This window comes from Thermobia domestica, chromosome 12, assembly GCF_964235325.1.
Source record: "Thermobia domestica chromosome 12, izTheDome1.hap1.1, whole genome shotgun sequence".
NCBI lineage: Eukaryota > Metazoa > Arthropoda > Insecta > Zygentoma > Lepismatidae > Thermobia > Thermobia domestica.
This window is the reverse complement of record NC_137465.1, coordinates 170,527,108-170,554,372: the sequence shown is the minus strand read 5'-3', so window position 1 is coordinate 170,554,372 and position 27,265 is coordinate 170,527,108. Positions and strand designations below refer to the sequence as shown.

The following is a 27,265-nucleotide window of genomic DNA, read 5'->3' as shown; positions in this document are numbered from 1 at the left end:
GTCCCAGGCGTGGTCAGAGTGACTGTAACGGCTGGGATACTGTGGGGTGGAAGGCAACGGGAAACCACCACTCTATTTTCCCTAGTTTGCTAGCAGCGAAAAGAGAACATATGAACAATGGTCTTTCGCAAGTCAAAATGTAGTTCCGGAGGTAAAATATCCCCCCATTCGGATCTCCGGGAGGGGGATGGCTTGGGAAGGACTATTGGACGAGAAAGTAATAATGGGGGGAAGACAAACAGAGAAAGAAAGACAAGGAAGAGCAAAAGATTTAGGATAGGGACATGGAACGTACGTACTATGTTACAGGGAGGAAAATTAGAAAATCTTAAAGAAGAAATGAAACAAAATAATTTAGATTTGATAGGAGTTTGTGAAGTTAGATGGGAAGGTAATGGGGTATTGAACAGCGAAGGATATAGAACGTTTTACTCAGGTAATGAAAAGGGCGGTCATAATGGCGTAGGAATAATTCTTGGAAAGCGCTTAAAGGAGAAGGTAGTGAAAGTAGAATTTATTGATGATAGAGTTATGATGTTAAGACTTAAAGGGAAAACGAAGGATCTAGTGGTGATACAGACATATGCACCGACGACTTCGCATGCAAATGAAGAAGTAGAGGAAAATTATGAGAAAATAGAAGAAATTATAGATAGGGAGAAGAAGGGTGCATGCATAATTCTAATGGGAGATTTCAATGCAGTTGTGGGAGAAAAACAGGAAGGTAGTATCGTAGGCAAATATGGTTTAGGCGAAAGAAATGAAAGGGGAGAGGGACTGGTGAATTTCTGTAGACAGAATTCACTAGTAATTGGGAACACTTGGTTCAATCAGCACAAGAGAAGAAGATATACATGGAAATCACCAATAGACGGCGGAAGATATCAGATAGACTATGTTATAATTCAGGACAGGTATCGGAATAGCTTAAAGAACGCGAAGACCCTTCCCGGGGCTGATATTTTCTCTGATCATAATCTTGTGCTGGCCGAAGTAGATATTCAACTGAAAAATGTAGGCAGAAGAAAAGTAGGTAACAAAGTGTTGAATACTAAAAAGTTGAAAAACGAGGAAATAAGAAATCTTTTCGCTGAAATATTCGAAGAAAAATGCTCAAACGAGGAAAGGATAGGCGCAGGTAGTAACGCATGGCGGGAACATATTAAACGTTGCTTACAGCAGGCTGCAGAAGAAGCAGTAGGTTACCGCGAACACAAAACTGCTAAGAAACCATGGGTTACAGAGCAGATGTTGCAGAAAATGAGGGAGAGGAAGATGTGGAAACAGGTTGATACAGAAGAGGGCAGAAAGATGTACAGAAAGTTAAATAATGAATTACGAAGAGAAACAGACAAAGCGAGGGAAGAGTTTTACAAAAGAAAATGCGAGGACATAGAAGAATTAGAAAGAGTTGGGAAATATGAGGAAATGTACAAGGAGGTGATATCTATGGAATTTCGGAGGTAACAAGGGAGTATCATGATGGCAGTAGAAAATAAGAATGGGAAGGTAGTCAGCGAGAGAAATGAGGTCATAGGAAGGTGGAAAGAATACGTTGAAGACTTATATGAGAGTAGGGATAGACCGTGTAGCCTAAATGTTGAAGTGGAAAATGAAGTAGGCGAGGATGATAAAGGATTTAGTATTCTTCGGGATGAGTTTGAAAAGGCTATATCCGAGATTAGGAATGGAAAGGCAACAGGAATAGATAACATACCAATTGAATTCATTAAAAATATAGGAGACAAGGGAAAGAAAGAATTGTGGCGAATATGCAGTGAAATATATGAAACAGGAGAATGGCCAAGAGACTTTCTGAAAACGATCATGATACCGATGGCTAAGAAATCGAACCCAAAGAGATGTGAGGATTATAGAACTATTAGTCTCATATCTCATGCAGCTAAAATTCTGCTCCGAATACTGAACAGAAGGTTGTATGGAAGAACAAATAAAGATGATGAGGAGGAGCAGTTCGGGTTCAGAAGAGGCAAGGGCACAAGAGATGCTATTGGATTATTAAGGGTGATCGGTGAAAGATTTATAGAAAAAGGGAAAGAGGTGTATGTTGTATTTATTGATCTAGAAAAGGCTTTTGACCGCGTGAATTGGGAATTGTTGTTGGGAGTTCTAACAAAGATAGGGTTGGAATGGAAAGATAGAAGACTCATAAGAAACTTATACATGAACCAACAAGTAAGTGTTAGGATAGGGGAAGAACTGACGGAAGAGAGTGCAATTGGAAGGGGAGTTCGACAAGGATGCTGCCTCTCGCCAACACTATTTAATGTCTATCTAGAAGAGATAGTGAAAAAGAGCCTACATGATGATGATGATGGCATTTCGGTAGGAGGTAGAATGATTAGATGCATAAGATTTGCAGACGATATGGCCCTTGTTCCAGAATCTGAAAAGAAAATCAATAAAATGTTAGAAAAAATGAGAAGGGGCTTTGAAGAATATGGGATGATAATAAATGTTAGAAAGACAAAAGCCATGGTGATTGGAACGAAGGAGTCTGTGTCAAATATAAAAGTAGGAGGGAAGAAAATAGAACAAGTGAATAGTTTTCGATACCTGGGTAGTGTTCTTAGTAATGACATGAAATGCGAACGTGAAATAAAAGCAAGGATAGGAATGGCGAAAGAAGCCTTTAAAAGAAAGAAAAGTCTGTTTTGTGGGACCTTGAACAAAGAGTTGAGAAAAAGACTCATAAAATGCTTCGTGTGGAGTGTTGTGCTGTATGGGGCGGAAACGTGGACATTGCGTAAGGGTGACGAAAATCGACTGGAAGCCTTCGAAATGTGGGTGTGGAGAAGAATGGAAAGAGTTAGTTGGGTCGAGCGGAAAACGAATGAGAGAGTGTTAGAAATGGTGGGTGAGAAAAGAACACTTTTAGATATTATTAGGAAGAGGAAGAGAAACTGGTTGGGACATTGCCTAAGAAGAGATTGTATCATGAGGGACGTCCTAGAGGGTATGGTGGCGGGAAAGAGAGGGAGGGGGCGAAGGAGACTACAATTCATGGATGATATTAAAACAGAAAGATCATACGCGAAGACGAAAAGGTTAGCGGAGGACCGTGGAGCATGGAAGCTTCTCAGCTGCGGCAAGTGACCTGCCAATAAAGGCAGAATACCTATGATGATGATTTTATAACAATGACTATATATATGACGGTTAAAGAATTTAAACTTTGTTATAACAACATTTACATATATGTCTGTATTTTCATTAATTTCGATAGTGTTTGAAGAAGGATATACTAGATATCCGAAACAGTTAGAAATTATAATTTAAAATAAAGTAAAGTTTTAAGCTTTGGTCAGTGTCTCTTTTGTTAAAATCAAAGATAATATATGACATAATTGAAATTTTATAGCTGTATAAATGATATAGTAACAAGGACGAGAAATGTTACAGATTTTATATTCAATCTGTGGTAATTAATAAAAAAAAGGTAATATTCATTTTGATTTTATATAAGTAATCTATATAAAACGCTTGTTAGATCTAGCTAAAACTTAGTTCAGTTATTTATAATAGCATTTCTAATTCACTAATAGACAAAATAAAAGCGAGAGAGAAAAAAACTATTTTCATAATTATGATTATTGGCTAAGCTATTGGGGACTCCAAATTCTATTGGATAATAATTACTGTAGTGAACACTGTTTAGGAAATATAGGTTTAGAAATTTTAAACTATAGGTCGAAGAATAGTACATTTGTGTGTAGTACATTGGTACCATTGAATTTTAAATGTGCAATATTAAACAGTGTTACACAATCTTATAATTTAAACCGAGCTTATGATAAGAAAGAAACAAAAGGAAAAAGGACTGAATATATTAACATGACGAACTATATGATAATCCTTGATATTATCGTTTAAGCTATATATAGCGTATTTAATCAATATGGCAACAAAGCCATCAATATGGCATCAATATATTTAGCTTAATGGGCGTTAAACTTTGAGGAGTTTGGCTAATGTAATTTTAAAGGAAACTTCAGTTGTGCAGTTTAGAAAATTGACTACCGTAGTGAGAGGTGACTTCGACCGATGAGGTAACTTTAAACAAAAATTAAGAAAATCTTAGGTTCAGTATTTGACACAGATTAACCTGTTATAGGAAAATAAAAATTACTGGTGCATTTTGTACTAAACACAAAATGCACCAGTAATTTTTATTTTCTTGTAACAGGTTAATCTGTGTCAAATACTGAACCCTAAGACTTCCTCAATTTTTGTTCAAAGTCACCCCTCACTACAGGAATTACTTAAATCTTGATTTTTAAGATAATTTTGAATTTATCAGATTTGTATTATTATTATTTAACTAAGGAGGCCAATGTAGAAATGTTTCTCTGTATATGTTTGTGTTCATTTTGTGTCATCGCTGTCTCCCATTTTCAGACGGTAATCGTCCTGTATAGCGGAGGGATATATTTTTTTCTGTCTTTCGAAAGTGTAATTGTAATTTACTCAAACCAGAAAATCCAATTTAATGTGGCGTGAAAAGGAAAGCAGCATACAATTGTATTGCGTCAGAACGCTGAAGGAACTCCTCACTACTGACTCCGATTGCGGCTGCAAGCGTAAACGGGAAATTGCAACGATAGGATATGTGATGTGTTAAATTCAAGGTTTTAAAGTTTGACTATTAACGGGTAGCTTATATATGATTGTCGTTAGTGTTTATTTACAGTTTTCGCCTTTGACTTAGTGTTACTTCAGGATAGAGTTTAGCAAATCTAAAATTTTAGCTTTCTCGAAGTACTAAAAACTAACAAAAAGCGACATACATAAACTGCGACTTGTCATGATGTATCATTTTAAAATCGCTGTTCAACAAATAGAAATGCCCACGAGTCGAGAATGTCTCGAATTTCCACTCGAATTCGAGTCGAGACACACTATAAAATTCGAGACGAGTCGAGACAAACGTATTTCTCGACTCGAAATTTCGAGTCGAGACTGCTCGTAAAAATCTCGAATGTCTCGAAAATCTTTCTATAATTTTTAATATTATTTTGAAAAAGTATTCACTCAAACAGCCTTGAATCCAATTCCAGCATTTATTACTTTAGAAAGGTACAGAACACATAAACCTAATAGTTAATCTTTCGAGATCAAGATTTAATGTCCAGTTAATTAAAACTAATAATTAATGTCGTGATAATTGATTGTACTTCAAATATATTAATAATAATAATAATAATAATAATAATAATAATAATAATTGACTATCTAGTTTGTATAAAACTATTGCGATAAAGTGAACTTCATAAATTCTCGGAATGAGCAATTGGCAGTCTATAGTACTTTAGCATAGTTATAATTATTGTGTTTTCGTTCCTATGAACGCAATAAAGCTATGTAACTTCTGGATTATTCGCTTCCCCAACTATTGTGAGGTTTTAATGTGTTGCAGCATATCACGAGTTACTGATAATATATAATATAGGATTTGTTGTGCATCACATATTATGATACGAGACTATTTTACATAGTATATTACAATAAATGGACTGCTTGGATGCCAAAAACTAGTACAGATAGGTACCTTTCACTTCAATAGATAGGTATCTTTTAAAAGGATTTTTGTAAACACTAAATAATAAAACAATAAACTACATACAGTAGTTATGGTTTTGGTTCCCGACATAAAAGGAATATGGACTGTTCATGAGATATTGAACTTCAACTTTCACTTCTGGCTGATGTGTGCATATATTTTAACTCTTATACTTTGTCTCGACTCGAATTTCGAGACGTCTCGTCTCGAATTCGAGTCGAGTCGAGACATTTTCTTGAGACAAGTCGAGACAGGCTTAAGCCTCGACTAGACTTATCCCTATCAACAAAATATATCGTTGGCGTTCACGCAAACTCCAAAGACATACAAATGGAGTTAGGTACTTCTTCCAGTACGATAACGATACACAAGTGAAATACACGACGTTCTAACTTGTCAGACTAGATGTAGCAAGTCAAATTGTGATGCTAAGCGTGGTTACCCCTAGCATAAGAATGCCATCTGCCACATCTAGCCTCATAATACCTATCAGAACGTCGTATATTTCACATTGTATATAGTCCTCATACTGGAAGATGTGTCTAGCTCCATCCGTATGTTTTTAGTTAGTGACTTCTGTCTGACGAGGCTAGATGTAGCAGATGACATTGTTATGTTAAGGATAACCACGCTTAGCATCACAGTTTCACCTGCTACCTCTAGCCTGACAATGTTAGCAAATCGTGTATTTCACCTTGTGTATCGTTATCGTAATTGTAGAAGTACCTAACTCTATTCGTATGTTTTTGGAGTTAGTGACTTCTGCCTGAATGCCGACATGTTATCTTACAAACATTGCTTATTCTTCATTATCTTGCATTTAATCCTCATCTATCTCTCTATAAATAATATTAATAAAAGTAGTAAGTTTATAAACAAAATACCTTTTACGTTACTCATGATATTTCTGTATATCCCTTTAGTAGACCAATGTCGCTTGTAACTTAAATAGATCATTTTCCCAGCAGGCTGAAGACCTTGACTTGATTGCTTAATCCAGTGGTTACTTATGTTGATTATATTACACTGCATATGTGCACTGATAACATGTGGAAAATATATTCTTTTTTCCTTAAAGAAATGTTGTCAAAATTTGTGGGAATACTATTTATACAGTTAATACTGTATACAACCATTGTTTAACTTTCATCCCCATCTGTACCATGGTACGCTTTTGAGAATAGTTGAAAATTTGACAAAAGATCGACAGAACTTAATATTTGTGTATCTTTCCTAACAGTAAATATAGTTATGTTCTGGTGTAACAGTAAAAAAATATTGCTGACATGCTTGACATCGTTTGAAATATTTGTATGCATAGATTATAGAATTTTGTTTGTCTATATACTATAAACTGCACTATATACATTTCAATAAACAGTGATAAAAATTATCCTTCTTTCAGGTATTAACAATATGTAATCGTATCATGGATCAACTCATTCCTGATGAGCGGGCCAATCGCGATTTTAGAGTGAAGTTTCCAGATGATGTAATGCAAGAAAATCTTGCAGGACAGTTATGGTTTGGTGCTGAGGTAAATTGTTTTTTGCATTTTCTAAATGTTGTGTTATAAACTGGTGGAAAGCACAATTAAAAACTCCCATTAGGAATTCATGGATCTAACCTAAAATTAGTACATGAGAAAAACGTGGTAGTACATGGTTGTTATCCAAGCACCTCGAACGTGTTATACAGGATGTCTAAATACATACAGCACTCACCTTAATACTCCAAATTGCCATACAAACAGCTGTTTGTACAGTTCGTACTGATGCTGAATGTTCGGGTTGTATCGTACGTTTGCTGTAGACGTTTGCGTAACTGACCATCGTCATTGTCGAAGTACAGCTGGCTGTCAGAGCCCATCCAGCCATGTTCCACGTGCACTCGATAGGGTTCGTGGACTAGCAGGTCAGGATGAAGGCGTTTACCGATTAGAGCACGCTAGCTCGCTCTAGTGGGGACGCGCGTTATTCTGCTGCAAGGTTGGGTCTCACAAAGAGTCTAAATAAGGTCGTAGGACAGGATTGACGATTTGCTAAATGTACAGCAGACTAGTAATACTCCCCTGAAATTGTAACAATGTGTCCTTATTTATTGCACACGAGAACGCCACATGTAAGCAGTATTGCGGATGCAAACATATTTTGGATTTTCCCGCTCACCTACATATCTACGAACGTAATATTGCTGTCACTGTGTCCAAAACAAAAATGACCGTTGTCTGAAAATGTCACATCCCTCCATTCACCTCGCCACTATGGTTGGCCCGACGCTACCGAAAACGTACTTAGTGATGAGGAGATATCAGAGATAATCGTGCAAAGAGAACATGGTAATGTAGACACGCTTCCAAGAATCAATTGCGCAGTATTCGTGTAGTGACGAGGAGATTGCGGTAGTTCTCTTTATACTACCGATGGCTGTCCAGTCAGTTAGGGTGTTCCGAACGACCTTTCGTCCAGGCACTTCCTAATGCAATTGCGGAACTACTGGTGGGGAATTTGTGCTGTGAGAATTCTGATCTCCATCATGCATACCGCTGATGGACTACTGAAATGTTGAGACCCACGTGAGCGGTAATTCTGTTGAACGACCGCCTACCACTTATAGCTCCACGCTTGAAGTCACTTAATTATACAATAGGCATTAGCTATCGTTTTTATTGCAGACACAGACTGTGATCCACACACATTTATAACTACATTGATCATGTTTTTCGACTACCTTCAAACTACCACGTCTGCAGTGTCCAGTGTGCTGGGAACCTCAAACGAAAATCAGCATTGTCTATAAACATATTTTGTAGGGCAAATTTCGTTGGAATCGGATAGTATGTAGGGATGTTCTTAAATTCATTTCTGCCACTGTGTATTTATAAACTTATATGAAAATTTTATTTGAGACTGAAATGCAAGTAGTATTTTAGATTCGTAAGAAGTAGTAGCTTTAATGCTCGAAAACAAATTCAAATACTATGCGACAAATACCTAATATATATTTTGCAAGAATTTTTGCTGTACGCACTGTATAAAGATGAAATTTTCTGAATAACCTAATTGCTAACACGCATGTTTTCATTGCACATTATTCTTGGCTGAATTTACAGTGGATATACATCTGGTTAAGATTTAATGTTAAACTAGAGAATAACAACTTACATGGTGTTTTGCGAAAAAGAAATTTAAGGTAAACAAGAAAAACAAGTTCAAATGTTCAAAGTAGCCTCACATAATTCATCTGTGAAGTCTAATAACAGTAGAAGGTACTACTCTTTCACACAACATTGTAGAAACCATGTACATAATGCATTGTGTAAACCAAAATCGCCAGCTTTTATATTGTGCACCCTCTGAAAGTGCTACGAGTAGAGTTGCTGCTCGTGGAGAACAGACCAAACTCGTGATCCACACCCCGCCGTTGACAATGCGATAATCCCATTCCCCATTTATTTTATGAGTGATCATCCTTTATTGCCCTTGTCATATATTATGCAATGATGACGCAAGTTTTAATTTCTTGGGAAGGCATGCAGAGGGGCAGAGATTTTTTGGGAGGTAGCTACAGAAAGTAGTTTCACGTTAATGGTAACGATTTCGAACAGCAGGAAGCAGCACATGTTCATAGCAGGGAGCAACCAGGGCTGGTAGTGCAAAAATATTGTGTATGCTTGCAAAGACGACGAATTCTATGTACGTGAGTGGTTATATTGCATCGAAAATCCCAGTCTTCTGGAAGGAGTACATCTGTTCCCTTTCCGACATTGGTTATAGTTATGTACAGTGCAAGACGAAAACCTTCCATGTGTCAAAGAAGGGCATCAACGCAGTGTTGAATCGCCGAAGAGTATGGACCGTACCTGTTGCTGGAACCAGTTTAAAGTAGACCTCGAACATATCGGAAGCCTAAGCTTTCCCCCCCCCCCCCCACACGCTGTTATTCGGAACGACGACGGTGCGACGTGAAAACCCGGCAATAGAAAGAGCGATTGCACAGGAAGTGCAATGTTCCCCCGCAATTGCAAATTGCATCATACGGCAGGATTTACAACTTGTGCAGAACAACAAGGCTCAAGTTCATAAGGTGCGTGCTTCCCATGTCGAGGAGAGAAAGACCAACAGCAAAAAGGTTGAAAGCTCTACAAACGCCATTTGGCTGGTAACCGCAAGAAGTATGTAAAAATGAAATGAAATGAAGCATGGGTATGTCTGTCAGGAAAGGGCCATTTACTATCCACATGATTCCAGAGGTCGATCTGACTAGATACGTGAATGTGCTCAGTTTTCCACGTGGTTTCATGGTTGTAGGTGGTTACTGCTATAACGACAAACTTCCATTACCCAGAATGAACAAAAAGACTTAAGTCGATGGTGCCTATTACCAGAAGAATATATTGATCCACTCTACAGACATGATATTCTTCTCTCTGTGGCAGCGATAAATCTCATGTTGTCATCCACCAGGACAAGGCATCCAATCATACAGCAAAGTCCACACAGGCATACATAGATCGGATGGCACGTAAAACGGGTATTCATGCAATACCCTTGACAGACACCTGTTAAATTCCCCGATGCCCCTCTCATGGATTTTTGTGGATTTCTGTTGTGAAAACGTGTGGCGGCGACGTCTCCCGCCAACGTGTTCCATGGTGGTCTGCGGACATTCGTGAGGCTATCCTGGCTCGTCGGTGCGTTCTTGACACGTTTAATCGTTATCCCACTGACTAAAATCTCCAGCGCTTCCGCATTCTACGTGCTCGGGCTAGGCGTCTTATCAAACTCTCGAAGTGCCAAAGCTGGAAGAACTATGTTTCGTCCATCAATAGTCGCACAGCGATGTCTACTGTGTGGTGTCGGGTCCGCTCTCTTACTGGAACTAATTCTTCTGTTGAAGTCCCTGCTTTATCTGTCAATGGTGTACTCGAGACTAACCCTTCAGAGATATCTGACATTTTGGGCCAGTCTTTTGCATCTATCTGAGAGTCTGGACACTACCCTCCAGCGTTCGCTCGTATTAGGACCCGGTTAGAGCGGAACCCGTTAAACTTCCGTAGCGCCAACAGCGAGGATTACAATGCCGCTTTTACGCTTGTTGAGTTCGATTCTGCTCTTCGTGAATCCTCCAATACTGCCCCAGGGCTTGATCGTATTTTGTATGATATGTTGCGCAATCTCTCCCGCGAAACTCAGCTTGCTTTATTGCAACTGTATAATCGCATCTGGGTAGAGGAGTTTTTTCCACCTGCTTGGCGTGAGGTTCTGGTTCTTCCCATCTTAAAGCCTGGAAAAGTCACAACTAGCCCCACGAGCTTACAGAGCCATTGCTCTTGCGAGCTGAGTCTGTAAGCGATTTGAGCGCATGGTCAACAAGCGCCTGGTCTGGTATTTGGAATCGAATTCACTGTTAAGCAAGTTTGAAAGTGGATTTCGTTGTTTCCGATCCACTATCAATAATCTCGCTTATCTTGAGGGTCAAATTCAAGACACCTTTCTCAGCGGAGACCATCTTGTCGCTATATTTTTTTTTACTTAGAGAAGGCGTATGACATAACATGGCGTTACGGCATCTTGAAACAATTACATGACTGGAGTCTTCGTGGGCATATGGCTCACTTTTTTGTAGATCTGTTATAGCTAGCGTAGTTCTATTTTTCTGTGTAGTGTTAAAGAATAATATTTATTTATTATTTATTTTTTATTTTCCCCTTCACTATAGTGTTTAGCCGCAGGTTCCAGCATAATGAACAGAGAAACCGAGAGTGCCAACATGCGACCATTGGCGAAAGCGCTTACGAAATCACTAGAAAATGTACGCAACATGCTTCGAGAACAGTGCTTCCGAAATCCTCCAGAATTTGGTGAACGCCTCCAAGAAGCCCTTAAAATTTTTGACAGACTATTTGCTGAGTTTGAATTAAGTTATGTAAGTGCCATGGTGCCTGTGAAGACTGTGAAAGAATATGAACTTCAACAAAATGTTATTGTTTTGTTTTCCGAAACTTTAGAAAGGTAAGTGATTATTGCTCACAACATTTTAAAATGTTCTCGAGTATTTATAAAAATGTCCTCATATTTCATTTATTCATATCAGACTTGTGTTGATTCTAGAGCTGATTAGTTTTGTGGCTATGAGCTGGAGCTTGTTCTTGTGTTTTATATACTGAATGCTGTATATTACTAATACAGGAACACCATTTTTTATCCTTGCAGCTAGTTCTTCTTCTTGGTTAAACGGCTGACACACAAAGATGCGAACTGGAAACTCCTTCAGCAATCCCGTTACAGATAATAAATTTAAGAATCCAATGAAAAAAATAGCTAACCCAAAATTGTTCATATCTTAAAATTAGTTACAGCAGTTAATTCCAGAAGATAGTCGAGAAAGCCTATGATCAACATAAAAAACATTAGCAAATAGTCTTGGAATTTATTTTCTTGAAACTGTAAGAATTATCTAGATTATTTGTAGAAGTCTTCATCTACTTCCAATAAGGCTGACGTTAATTGTTTCTTCTGATTTCAGAGCTCTTAAAATGAAACTTCTTAGTCAAGAAATGGTGGACGATTACGATCCTGCTCTTATGTTCACAATACCTCGCTTAGCGATCGTTAGTGGACTTCTTATCTTCCCAGAAGGACCTCTTTGTCTCGATCGCACACCCAACGATATGTCAGAAATGTTCAGACCGTTTCGGGTGAGTGAGTTAATTCTTTTTCCCCTCTGCTAAGAGTAATATATTCCTATGTTGACAGATTTCTCACTTTATATGTTCTTTAGTTGGTATATGGACATTGACAAATAATTTGTGTTACCTATACTTCTCGAAGTTGATCTGAAAGAGTGAAAAAACATTGTGGTAATAGTAGCGTTTTTATTATTATTATTATTATTATTATTATTATAACGCAAAAATGGAAATAGATGATACGGAAGTATATTAACGAACTATGTTCTTTTGCTTTTACCACTGTCTGCCACAGAATACAGCTATGAATTCTCAGTTGTGGCTATTGTAATGAAGATCGGAAATAAAAATATAAGAATGTCCTAATTGTTGCCCTGTGAGAGACTTTTTACACGCTAACTACGAAAATGATTTTATTAGGCATATTATGTGTATTATCTATACTGTTATATAAAAAAGGATGTCTCATCATCGCCCAGGCCATACTACTATAAGTATTAACTTGAAATTTGGATAGAATACTCCTTTTGTTATGAAAGCAAGGGATAAAGTAGTAGTCTTGGAAATGCCCATTTTAAGGAGTAAGAGAGCTTGGGGTTGAAATCTTTCCCTCAAGAATACAGTATTTCACGAATTCTTGGTGTTAGAGAGATGCAACTCGACATAAGAATTGTTCACGTGTTTCAGCGTTTTCGAAAATTCCCCTCCAAAGGGGGAACCTTTATAAAGTACTCAAATTTCCTTGGTTTATTCAAAAAGTGCCGAATGTGGGGATTCGGTTTAGTTGGAGATGTGAAATTCTGTACATAAACTCTTAAATAAAAATAAGAGAGTACATATGTCAGCGTTTTCGAAAGTTTCGCGCCCTAAGGGGAGAAAGGGAGACAGTTTCAATAACTGGTATTTCGCGCTGTTTATTTACAAGATGCCAAATGTGGGGATTCTCTAAAGTTGAAGGTGTGAAATTTGGTAAGAGAAAACGTGTTTCAGCAGTTTTGAAAATTCCGCTCTTAAGAAGGAAAAGAGGCAATATTTTTATAATATTTAAAGTTCTTTTTATTTATTCACAAAGTGCTATATGGGGATTCATTTATGTTAGCGATGTGAAATTTTGTATATAAACTCGTAAATACAAATAAAGAGAGACATTTTTCAGTTTTTTTTCTTAGGAAGTAAATGCGGTCATTACTGTAATATGTAAGTTTCCCTTTTGCCCATGGTGAGGATTTGCTTAAGTTGAAGATGTGAAAATTGATATATAAACTCTTAAATAAAAGTAATTCAATACGTATTTCAGCATTTGCATAAATTCCACTTCTAAAGCAGATAAGGGGAAATGTCTATACTATCAAGATTTCTCATTATTTACTCAAAAAATGCTTAATATAAAGATTCGCTTAAATTGTAGGTGTGAAATTCGTTACGTAAACTGAATTAAAAATAAGAGAAACACATATTTCAGCGTTTTCGAAAAGTCCACTCCTAAAACTTTAAGGGGAGGTGGATATCTACTATATTGGTATAAAAGTTCTTAAAATAGAGGATGCTTGAATTTCACACTGACGCAGTTACACAAACCTGTGAAGTAGCAAGCAATGTTGTGTACACGAGCTTTTCGCAGATCGGTGACAGTACAGATCTTCTGTGATGATGTGGAAAGAGTTTTATTATTTGATTCTGGAGCGGCGCTGTCAGTGGTGGGTGCCAATCATTGGAAACCTGTTTTTTTCAAAGATGTTACCATGTCTTGGAAATCTACATAAGGCAGATTTATCATTTATAATGATAAACGAACAGATGTTTGTGGAAGTCAACTTTCATGAAAAAGCAGTTACTTTGCCATTGGTAGTATTAACGGAAAACTTTTTCATTCCAATATTAGGTTGACTTTACCATTGCACAATCCAAAATCCTCAGCTAGTATGATGTTTTCTTTTAAGCGTAGATCATGGCTGAAATTACAGAATGATCAAATATTCTTACAAAAGCATAAAGGCTGTTACAAATACATACACCTAATACTGCGAAAGTAATATACTGTCTGAAGGGTACATGAAAGCTACAACAAAACACACTCTGTGATCTACACAAACGATACACGTATGCCAAACACACAACTTAAACATGTCTAGCTAGTTGGCAAATCTTTCTGAAATCTCCCCTGAGGGACCGGACGGCGGCTCCAGTAAAGGTCCTGGCAACTCTGTACCAGTCGGAACGAAACTTCACCTCTGAAGCAGCAGGACGAACACTTTTCCGCAGTTTAGCTTTCATTGAAGCCCAGAATTGTTCTATGGGACGCAGTTTTGATCAATTTTGGTGGATTCTTCTCTCTGCCTACATTGACATCGTGGTTCCGATACCATTGCATTGCTAATGTTCCATAATGACACGTCGCCAAGTCAGACCGAAATAATGTTTTACCACTGTGTGTACGTAGCATTGGAAGAAGTCGCTTATTTAGGCACTCGTTGACATACAGATCGCCTGTCATTGAACTATTTGTAAAAAAAAATGCACGTGATTTCATTCCACATTCGCATATTGCTTGCCAGACCAGAATCTTTTTGGCAGATTATGGAGTCGCAATTGATTTGTCAGCTTTGTTGACAACCGAATCTGTGCAAACAGTGTAATATTGGGGACCAGACAATGATTTATAGTCCAATTTGACGTACGTTTCTTCTTCCATAATCACACACACATTTCTTTTTGAGAAAATAGAGTCGTACAACTTACTTACGCGCGTTTTTACTGCTAATTCCTGTCCTGCACTGCGCTTAAGATTTTTGTAAGCTTTTAGGTTATGTCTTTGTATGACACGCTGTACCGTTCCAATAGATGTTGTGAACTTTCGGGCAACATCTCGCACAGAGGGTTCCTTTTTGGAGGCAAACGCCTTCAATATATTCTTTTCCAATTCTGGGTTCGCTGGGCGTGGTTTCATCCAGGCCGGGATCTATAATTGAAGGTATACTCCTCACAATATTTTCTAATCGCTTTTTCCACTGTACCAGCACCTTTTCCAGTTTTGCCAATTGTCTGTAGGTCAGTCCTTTTGTGGTACACCAAATTCACATGACTTAATACGATGCTGTGGCAGCTATATGCACATTCCTGCCACCTATTCTGGGAATACTAAGTTGTATTTTACATTAAACGATACAATCTTTACAGGGACAACAGTTAGAAAGTTGGAAAAATGGTTTGGATTAAAAATCATACAAGCAGTTTTTTCCAAAGTTCTTGAAAAGATACTTAGGAAGGAAATTTGGCTAAAACATGTATGAAGTTTTTGATCAGTGCTATACGGAAAGTTTATCATTTACACCAGGTTCGTGGATTAAATCAAAAGTTAGAGACGAAGTTTCACCACAGTCTATACAATTGGAGATATGTTCCGTCACGGTACAGAAAAGACTATAGAGCTAAAAAAAATACATATATGTTGAGAAACATTTAGTTACTGTACTCGGTAGCACTGCATGAGTCTATGTGAGATATATGAAATAGCTCATAACACTGTGTATAATCGGTATGAAATAATTAAACTTGGAAGTTAACTTTGTAATTAGTTATAAAATGAGATTAATTTCAGTATAAGAGTCCTTAGCATAGGTTGCTTAAATCTCACATTATCAAGAGAGAGAGGAAGAGAACGTTAAAGAAAAAAGTTGGGCACTACCTGCAGAAAAGGTGTAGATGAAGAAAGTTAAAAATAGAAAAGAAAGAAAAAAAAGTAAACTCAGTTAAAAAAGTAATGGTGGAGATCATCTGTCACTTGTCGAAGGTGAAGGTATATTTATTTATTTTATTTTATCTTTTTGTTTATTTATTTATTTATTTTGTTCAGTTATTGGTAAATCAAAAATTGGACTTTGCAGAAGCAGATGTGATAGACTATGTGTATAACAGAGGGGCTTGTATTTTTCCGATATAGAAAATAGAATAGTAAATGGATTTTGGGAGGTATGTGACACTGAAGAAATCACAGTTGCTTAGGTTTAGAAAGGTCAAACTAGTGTCCACAATTATACAGGTTTCAGCGCACATCGATAATCACTGTATAAAACTATCGTCGGCGGAATTTATGATAATGATTGGGTCTATGCAAGTCCGAGATAGTTATCAGTTCAGTCCATGTTATTCTATTTTGTATGAAGTGGCATTGAATTTGGAGTGTTGATTGGTGCTTCAAAAATAATAATAAATAAATAAAATGGAGAGAAAAATGAATTTCTAGAGGCTGAGGCTCGATGGAAGGTTTAGTATCGATTGGTGCAATCTTAACGCTAGTACATGTGAGCAAAAGAGTAAATCGATGTACATTTTTCTTCAGCAAAGTAATAATATAGGCGAAATGAAAACAGAGTGGAAAACAGAGAACACGGCAAATGGAAGAGAACTAAGTTTGACTTTTTACGTTAAGAAGTTGTATCACTGTAGTGTTTCTTATAGGTTCTTGTAATCATTCTAGTTGATTCATTATATTTTTAAAATATGAAATTATGCATGGGTATTAGGAAAGAACATACTGGTAATTGGCAAGAATATTGTTCATGTATTAGGACAAGGGTATTTCCTGTATGCAATATCCAGTCTTATTAGTTATATTGTGCGGAATACTGGAGGGCATTTGTTCAATACTACACAGAAGATTTTCAAAACGGATGAGCAAATAATGTGCAGAACTATAGTAGTATATTTTAAGAAATAAAATAGTTTATCTTTCATGTATTTTTATTGTAATTGGAAGTCAATATTTCAGCATTAATAATTTCTGATGACCTCCTCTGCACCAACTAAATTAGAAGATGCTGATCATGTTACTCCGTGGGATTACATTCCCAATTTCTTCTTACTTTCACTAATTTTGACTTGAATCTTAACTCCTGTTGAAGTACTACTAAGTCATGTTCGTGGTTTGTAACTACAAAATTTCAGCATTATGTATACCAGTTTTTTTTCGAATTCAATCAAATGTTCTATAATGCTTTATCAGGAATTAAGATTAAAGTTAAAATTATTCTAAGAAAGAAGGAATTGAGAATAATTCCAGTCGACAATTTTGTCAGTATCTTCTAATTAAGTTGGTCCAGAAGACAGTATAAGAAATTAGTAATGGTGAAATATTGACTTAAAATTACAATAAAATTGTTTGAAATGGTAGAATAAACTGTTGTTTATTATACAATATTATGTAAGTGCGTACAAGCAATACGAAAACTAACTTTATTGCGTTATTTAATTCATATTTTCTCTTTCTTGCTTCCATTCTGTGTATATGGAAATAAGAGGTTGAAATTCTAGTTTTGTTGTTTGGGGGATATTGTTTTATTCTAGGTAAACGCTTATGAGAATTATCATAAAGTCGACAGCTAAAGTATTAGTTTTAATTGTAATTTGTCTTTAAAGAAAAATATGTGGGTTGGAATTTTAATGGTGCTAACTATTTATTTACAACTGATACAAAACTCTGTGTGATTACGCAGTTTTCTGTCTGATGTAGTCACTACGTTGTGTGACAGCCCAACAACTGTCCTGATGACGGTTCGAATGGGACGGCCTTTTGCGTAAAGAATCTCTGGAACAGACCGGAAATAAATGTTATGAAGTGGTTCTTTTATGTTAGAGTAATCGTAGTCACAAGATTAGTGTAATGGGAAATGTAATGGATGATAAAACACCCTACAAGCCAACATATCAGCATCAGGTGGGGTACATGCGCCCTACCATTGTCCTGTAAAACGATTGTAGTATTTTGCAGAAAGTGTCATGGTTCTTTCGCAATGCTGGTCGCAAGTTATGTTTCAAAAATGAACAATAGTACTACACATTAAGAGCGTGTTGTTTGTGATATTCATTAGGAAACACCATCGCAATCATACACGAGAATCATCACACCTTCATGTTGTTGGGGTATGGGTAAACTTTTGAAGTTCGTGATTGGACTCTTAATGACACCAAGTCTGTCGTGTCGGTTTTAGCTCGAACGATCTGGCCAATCTCACCCAATGTATGATATGGCGCAGAACCCTCTTTGCGCTCCAAGTGGGCTGAGTAGCGATATATCGTAATCCTCTCTTCATTTCCGTTAATTAGTGCGCAACCCGTCATGATGTTTTCATTCCCATGCTTTCCTTTAGAATAAGAAGCACTGTCGCGTATGCAATAATCATGTTTCTTGGCTGTTTTGCTTCGATGCATCTCCAACAATGTACCAGCAGCCTACATTTCCTCTTTACTGAAACCACAATGACGTGACCGGCCGAGGTGTGTTTGCCTCACTTTGGCGTCCCTCGTTGAAGGCTTTTAAGACGCTGTAAGTCCTTGATGCCACTGTTGTACTGCATGGCTATTGGCACATTCTATCTATATTCAGCTCCACTAGTCGTGTTTCCCTTCACGGCTCACGTGCGTAGTGTTGGAAGATTCACTTACTGTAAGGTAGGTTAGGTATCTAACACACAGTATAAGCAAGAATCACGGGTTCCATTTCATTGCGTATGTATGCACTATTAAAGTTCCAATCCTTGTATATCAATCATTAAGCAGCTGTTGTAAAGTATATTCATAATTAGTAATGATCAAAGAATATCTTGATATTTAGTTCCTCTGTAGATTTCGGATGTTATTTTCTCAATGGCTTTGATATCAACTTACTAATTTTGTTGTGTTTATTTTCCTACTTGCAGACACTCCTTTTTAAAATACGTGAATTGCTATGGACTTTAAATAAGAGTGAGTTATTCACTTTGGAAAAACTTTTATGTTCAACCGAAGAACCAGGAGATTATCGTGGTCCCTCGGGTTTAGACTCTTATCAAGTACCCGATTTAGATGAATTTGTGACTCAGTTCTATAATGATTATCCAAATTGCAAACAATTCATTCACGACTTTTATTCTGTATCGGGTCCTCAGCAAGGCACAGCCGAGCGTGGGGACGAAGAGGAAGTAGTAGCAGAAGTTGCCACGGAGGCGTGGACTGAAGGGGAGGGTGGGGAAATAGAATGGGTGGGAGAAGTGTCCGAATCAGAAACAGTAACAGACCATAGTGGTCCTTTATCAGAAGCCGGAACTCTGAGCTGTAGCAGTGAAGATGGTGGGACTAATAACAATAACAACAACAATAATAATGTGTCTGAAAATGTGCGAATACCCTCATCAACCACAACAGGCTTCCTACTTGTGAATCAAGTTAGTCATGAAGGAATGCTTCCAGCTACAAGTGGACCTGGCAATGGAATAACAGGCGAATCTCTTCCAGATTCTGATTCTCAGGAAGATCTTGTAGCCCAGCACGCTATGTGTGCAGTCCAAGAAAGCCTTAGTAACTTACTTGGAGCTGGTAGTGATTCAACCAATTTGAATCGTGCTCAGTCCCCGAGAGACTCCGGTGTAGCAGGCAGTGATACGTGCAGCTTATCCGATCGGTCACCCGATGCGCCGTCTAAAGAGGAAGAAACTGCTGTGACTTCGGAACCTCAGGTAAAGCAATTACAGACAATATCGTGTTCTTGTGGTGGTCTCGTAAGTGATACTCCAGAGGAAGTGAACCAGAGTGAAATAAGTGAAACTGTTAAAACAATTGTTATAGCTGACAGTAATGATGATAGTAGTAGTAGTAATAATACATGTAATAATACTGTGATAGTTACAGAACAAAAGACATTTAATTTGGATTCGTCCCATTTTGAAAACTCTCCTGTTACAATTGTGAAAAGTAGCGGTATCGAAAGTGAAGAATCGAAAGAAGATCCTAGTCAAAGCAAAGAAGAAGAGTGGGTTGGGGTAACGGTTGGTGAAGGACAGTGTTCTGTGTGTAGTGAACAGCAAAGTACTTTAGTCAGTGCAGTGTTTGATTATGCTAGCAACTGGGAAGGATTAGCTCAACAATGTTCAGGACTTGGTGGTAGTGGAAGGCCTGGATCTCGAAAGCCAAGGTCTCAGCAGCCAAGCCCTCGAAAAGCCAACACTGTTTCGTCATCGTACGTTGCTGGTAGAAAGCAGTCTCCTGCAAGACATTCTGGACCTTCAAGGTAAGATGTTCGGAATGATTTTCAGATTTTTCATGTGAACGATTAGGAAAACTATCTCAGTGTATGTGATACAGCAACAAAATTATGTTTTATTTTCTTGACAAAAATGCATGTAAATGTATGCACGAAATAAGTTTACAACTTCTTATTCATCGTCAGCTTGTATACAAATCCAACATGGCAATACTCAGAATGATTTGAAAATGATCTTAACAACCATAACTTTCTTGCATTAACATAATCTCACATATTCAGTGATACTATTAAAAACTGCTACAGCAGTCAACGAAGTTAAGGTGAACTGCTAGTGTCAAGCGATCTGTGAGCCATCTAGTATAATCACCAGTTCACTAGGAAGTAAACACGAGGACAAAAGGTATAAGAGCCCTAAGTCGAACACAGAAAACAGAACGCACTCGTCAAAGGACATTGAGGTTTGTTTGTAGCCTTTGTGGAAGTCTCTAAACGTGGAATAAATAATGCAAAATAACTAGTACTAATTGCCTTTACTTGATGCTTAATCGCTGTTTCATTATTGTTTGTTTTTCGTTGTAGTACTTAGTATCACAACATTACTACTATTTGTCCTTTCTAACGTCACCCTGTGCCTGTGAACTATTAACAGTGGTTTTGTTTTAACTATAGCAAAAGTCTTGAAGTGCCGCTTCCCCAAGGAGTGCAAGAAATGTCAAGCAGCTGCTCTTCAACTTGTTCCAGTTGCAGAAGTACCAGCACAATGAGTTCTGAGAGGTACGTTCAATAACCTTGGTTTTATACTCTTGTCCTTCATATCTTTCGGTGAACCAATGCTTCCTTGATTCAAGAATATGCTCTTTGGGTTCCTCCTTGACATAAATGTTACACTAATTCTAACCATATGTGGCGTATTGCCTTCTGGAAACTCACTCATATAAAGTTGAAGAATAAAGCAATAGTTCCGTGGAGTTAAGATATGTGGTTCCAAATATATAAACTACTTATTTGTTGTACTAATTTTGAAGAGTAAAAGAAAAAGAAAATAAACAAAAGTGGTAAGTATACTCCTATTTATGGAGAGTTTAAACCATTACACCTTTATGCAAACACACCAATTCAATACGTTACACATACAAAATAGAGTACTTGTGTAATAGCAGGAAAAAAGAATCGTTGCAAACAGATAATATGAACGAAAACATTCGAAAAGCACTTAACGGCAGTTATTTATTACGAGTTGGGACAAATGAATCCCATAGCGGGAATGAAAAATGAATTATTTATGAGAAAATAGTGAAAATATGATTGCAAATACTATACCTTTAAAATAAGTAAATAAATAAAATACCAAGTTGCCTAAAAATATCAAACTTTTGGAGGTCAAAATTGATAATATATTCATTATGATTTGAAGAAAGAAGAAGAAAAAGAAGAAGAAGAAAAAACAAATGATTCGTTATAATTCAGGGATGCAAATATGCAACAAAGTTTTACTAGCCCAAGAAAAATGCTACTAGCCCACAACCCAGTTTTTATAGTTTGAAATAAATAATAGTGATATTAACTTCGTTCACACCAGTGAACCACTCGCCCCGGGCGAGTGGTTATTTGCATCCCTGTTATAGTTCATGATGATTTGAAAATCACATATGCACCATTTTGTTCCATAAATTCCTGATATTTTCCCGCCAACACCATAATCCCGTCGTTATAGATCTTCCGTGGCTTCCGGCTAAAAATTGCTACTCTTGTTTTTTCCCAGGCCTCTTTTGAAACTAACTTAACACTATTCTATGAGATCTCCAGATAACAAAGCAAATGATAATCTAATGGTGACTGGTCCAGGCTATGCGGTAGATGCACTTAAAACCTCCTAGCCAAATGACGACTGTGAGGCATCCACCTTGTTTGGGTTCATTCTGTCCATTCTACATCGGTCCGGTTGGACATTGTATTACGTTCAGTATTCGATGTGATTACCGCGGACGGCTATGCAGATTGCACAGCGTTTTTCCATACTGTGGTTGAGGTCATCCGTCTGCATCTATGATAATGCATTTAGACTGGCAATTTGTATAATGAAATCCTTATGATAGTGTCTGTGTTATGATCTGGGGTATCATCATGTTAAGGGTATGAAACCATTCCATGTGTTTCCTCAGGGTACTGTTACGGATCCGATTAATCAGGACGTTACCCTGAAACAATTTGATTGTTTCCTCCGTAGTGCATATGGCCATGGGTTTCGTCTAATGGACGATAATACTGTACATACCAAGTCGCAGATGGTGGAGGAATACCTGGAACACAAGGATATCACATGTGTGGAATGGCCACCATGCCTCCCGATTCTTAATCCGATTGAATATGTATCTGACAGGGGACCATGCTGATTTGGTGAATTCAATTGCTGAAAATGATTGCTAGCACTGGATTCAGCACCAAAAGAAACAAAGAAAAAGAGTGTGTTTAGTGGCAGACCGTATACAGGGTGGAAGATAACTGAGGGCGAAGTACGAAAATAGAACGTAGAAAATGTCTAGAAGTGCCGTGTTAATTTTGAAACTAGTAGAAGGATTGAGTTCAAATGTTGGATTTGAGGAATGCCTGTAGAACTCCACTGAATAGATGTAATGTGAATCATGGGAGCATCTGAAAAGTCGCCTTGTTGGAATTAGCGCAAGAAGAATTTACGGCAAAGGGATCATAGTAGGAGTCAAGAATCTCTGATAGGTATAATATTGATGTGCTTGGAGGGTATGAGGGAAATGGAGATTAGCCAATTCATTTAGAATTAAAGGCATATGTAACAGAGGATGGCTGTTACGAAGGGGAAAGGGTCCGTAGAAGATGGGCAGAATTTCGGAATACTGGGATGGGTTAGCACTTTATAGTAGTTTGTGTGTGTAAGTAATTGTTTTCTTTGTTTTTTGGTAAGTAATTCATTTTCTGTTCCCGCTTCGGTATTTGTATAGTAAAATAACACTGTAACTAAATGTTCAGTATTGCGAAATTATTTTTAGGCCTCTTTTATTCTTCATATTTAATGTTTCATTTTAACGAATTTCGAACTCTCAGTATAACGAATGAAAATTTCGTCTTTTTGCTTATATTTAACTCTATTTTTTCAAATTATACTTTAAATTCATTCTATTTTATGATGTATACATATATTTCTTATTACAGTATTTTTATTATTCAAATGATATAGTAACCATATATCACGCATGTACTCGATAGGTCGATCAAGGTAACGATCTGAAAGTAACCAATAAGCGGTATTCCATTAAATAAACTTTACTTTTGTACATCTTTCAATGCAAGAAATCAAGAACTAAGTCGTAGTTAAGACAGGTTCTCTTTTATAATCAAATATTGAAAATTAACTGTAAGTACGAAAGTGTTAAGGGTTTGTTTCAATCATGTACGTGCTCATTTTAACGTAACATTCCCCCCTTAAGAATTGTTTACAGTGCAGTGTATGTAACAATAGGTAAGTCGGAAGAATTTTCAGTATAACATTTTTTTTTACTATAACATTTATTTGGGAGGTCTACAATTATATAAATGGTGCCATATTTTATATGTCTGTTACTGCTTTTCTGTCTTCTTGCTTTTTCTCTCCGCTGTCTGATGCAGTATCAGGGAAAGGGCACTCTCAGTATACTTTTATGTATGTAATATAAAATAATGCACTTTAAAAGACCGTATATTTAATAACGGTAAGCTCGTGAATCGCTGAAAATACAGGCAGTCACTTAAAATTAGAAAAAAAGCACTTGGTGAGTTGTTTGTTTACATATGAGTTGACATATTATTCGGTTACTCTTGTTTATAATAGTTAAAACATATTTTATTTGCACAAGTAGTGAAACATTTTCCCTTTAAATTTTAGTTACAGTAGTAGTGATACATCCTCGTACAATTCTGAGTGTCAAGACGACGAAGAAATAGCACTTGCAATGCAAGCAGCAGAAATAGCAAATCGAAACGAAGCCCGTGCCAAATTCAGGTGAGTATGTAGTGATTCGTAATGCTAATTGTTAAATACAAATATTTAAAACTGGTTGAAATGCCCGCTCTTGGCACGGGAAATATAGATTTATGGAAAGGTATATTTGAATCCCAATCCACCCTTTAACGATGTGTATTTGAATCAATGGGAAAACAATAAACTCATTCGACTCAAGTGCTATGTTCAAAAATATGTTTCAGACGATCCAGCTGGTATTATTTAAGATAAATTAGCTCCATTTAAATATGAATTTTGATTAAAGTGGCATGACAAAAACTCAGACCGAACTACGTAATAATTGTGTTTCAAAATTGGTTTAAGACGGTTCAGCTGTTTTTCCAATATTATAAGACAAACAACGTCGAGATCAGGTTTATATTTGGAGAAGAAATTTAGAAATTGCCTCCTCGTCTTAAAAACGGAATGTCCAAAAAGCTGAAGCACGTGTCTGGTTGTTTTTAATGAGTTTCTCGTATATCAAGTTTCATCTCCCAAACTTGAAGGGCTCGTAAGATATACTGTTTTTGGCAGTTTTAGCCCTCCTCCTCTCCCTTAGGATACGCATTTTGATTCAAGTAACGTGATTTAAAAAAAAAAAAAACTCGTAGAATAGTGCTAACTACAAGTATGTTCAAAAATATATTTCAAACAGATGATGATGATGATGAGACAGGCAACATTGATTTCAATGTGGCGAGAAAAAATTGTAGAAATTGGCCTGTTTTCTCTTTTAAAAAACAATTTTTGAAAATGTTGGAACATGTGACCACTTATTCTTCTAACTTGAGATCATATCATCTTTATTTTTCGGATAAATTTTGAACCGTGGGATACGTGTTTTAATTATGAGATACGCATGACATAATAAAAACTCAGTTTGAGGTAGGTACCTGTATTCAGAAATTCACTCCAAACGATTTAGCCGTTCCGTGATGAGATCAAACATTAATCCCTCACCTCATTTTCGACCATATGCTCAAGCAGTTTTTACCACATTATTTACCTTTATCGCTTGATTCACCCTGTACTCCAAAGTTTTATAATGGGTAGGTGGTGTAGTAACACTTAAAAACTATAAATTTGATTGTTAGTCATTTCAAGAGTTGTAGTTCCGTGTTTGGAATATTTTGTAATCTAGATATTTAGCTCAAACTATAGTTGTAGATTTGCCATTTTAAAAGTTCAATACCGTTTTATTTGGTTACAAAAAGCTGCAGCTCACAGGACTATTGAGAAATGGCTGCGAGATAGGCAGAAATGGAAACACATATGGAAAGAGACGTTAAGCGAGTATGAAAGCAAAACGCTCGAGTATGCGAGAACATCCGGATATTCTCTTTCCGTCGGTATACAAAATTCTTCGTGTCGAATACTAATTTGGTTGCAATCAATAAATACGAGAAATTGTTCGTGAATTTCAAGGATACTGTTTTGGTCCTTTGTACGTACTCGTAGATAAACTGAGGTATCCCTAAATAAAACCTGTGTATTCTACATGTGACAGGACTAATATTGCACCTACAATTATTGCAGTAATATTTAGTATTTTTCTCATTCTTGTAGAATAGCTTGTGTAACATGGTCAGAACAACACTTAATAAATTTATTTTGGCTGTTTGGAGACAGACAATGTACTTGAATTTGGCTGTGAGCTGTCCCTGCTTCAGGCTCTTCTTAGACTTAAGACAATGATCTTTTAGCAGTGAATCGTAATTACTTAACAACTTCAAAATTCCCAGAAGTTATAGTTTCGTGGATTTCCTATAGTGTGCTATCTCCTCTAAGCAGCAAACTTCATTCTTCTAAAAGCAACACATCTAAAATCTTGCGCAAAATTTACCTCCTCCTTTCTGCTTCACGCATAAAATATTCACACATGTCTACACTTGTTTGACTGTGAGGGACCTCTAAACTATACCACTCCAGATAATACATCTTACATATATAAAATAAACTAACTGCAGAACAACCTTCAGAAGTTGCAGACATTGATCTGATAGATAATAGAAGTTTACTGAACGATCTACAAGGGAAACAAAACAGCACTTTTACGCTAGTTCCACATAAGCCAATCTTAGTAATCAATCTCTTCATTATTTTTAAGAGTACATGTCAGCATAGAGAAAGGGAAAGCACGACCATTTATATCTGGAGTAAAGTTTGTTGGGTAAGGTAAAGCATTACAAAGGACTACTCGATTTATTTCGTCATAATTTACATTTAGATTTTCGAATTGATCTACATCAAAATCGAACAACTCTGGTTTTACTTGTGCATATGTTGAAGATGTGGATCAAGAGGGCTGACTTTCATTAAAGTTATTCCTGAGCTTACTTCACTTGAAACTACATCTCCAGTGGTAAAGCCAATAAAGGCTTCACAACTTGCAAACGTAAAGCAACTAGGTCCTAATTTAATTTGGATGGTTAACTGAATATAATTTCATCTGGCTGTGGTTCTTCAATTGTTGCATTATGATATATTATTGTTGAAGTAGATATAAATTCAAAAGTATTCTGTCCCTTTTGGCTGCCTTTTCTCGTTTAATCTCTCCTGACTTAGGAACATAATCCATTGTGCACCTATAAGTTTTATGTAAAACACTAACTTGTAAATAGTTCACTTTTAAAGATCACAAAAATTGTGTAAGTACAACTCACTTCTTTTTCCAAATGTCGACTCAGCTACTCAAAATGAGTGTTATTGTAAACAACTTTTCAGATTGACAAGTGCTGCCGCCTGTCTAAACGGTTCGTTAGATTTTGACAACGCAACAGGACAAGTGAAGTGATCAGTGCGTTCAGTAGTGTAGAATCTGCCCCAAGCGCCTTATTCCTTTATCACTCATTAGCGTTGCTCTCGGGCTCTTAACCAACATGTGTGCATCGTGCTACCGCCAATCGCGGCGACTGAAGCTACTAACAACTTAATCGTTTTGTGAAAATCAACACGTGTCAAACG

The 27,265-nt window shown here is 36.9% G+C and overlaps 1 protein-coding gene across 2 annotated transcripts in view; it reads left to right on the top strand.

Annotated features, from left to right (window-relative positions):
* Nucleotides 1-27,265, top strand: part of LOC145666828 (lateral signaling target protein 2 homolog) — a 234,879-nt gene that overhangs the window by 189,654 nt on the left and 17,960 nt on the right. The window contains exons 3-8 of one of the 2 annotated variants that reach the window (XM_081734396.1): nt 6,987-7,118; nt 11,303-11,595; nt 12,110-12,281; nt 18,968-20,313; nt 20,959-21,063; nt 24,185-24,301. In XM_081734396.1, coding sequence (XP_081590522.1) covers nt 6,987-7,118; nt 11,303-11,595; nt 12,110-12,281; nt 18,968-20,313; nt 20,959-21,063; nt 24,185-24,301 — 2,165 coding nt within the window. The remainder of the gene's footprint in view (nt 1-6,986; nt 7,119-11,302; nt 11,596-12,109; nt 12,282-18,967; nt 20,314-20,958; nt 21,064-24,184; nt 24,302-27,265) is intronic. The other variant, XM_081734397.1, reaches the window with a different exon arrangement.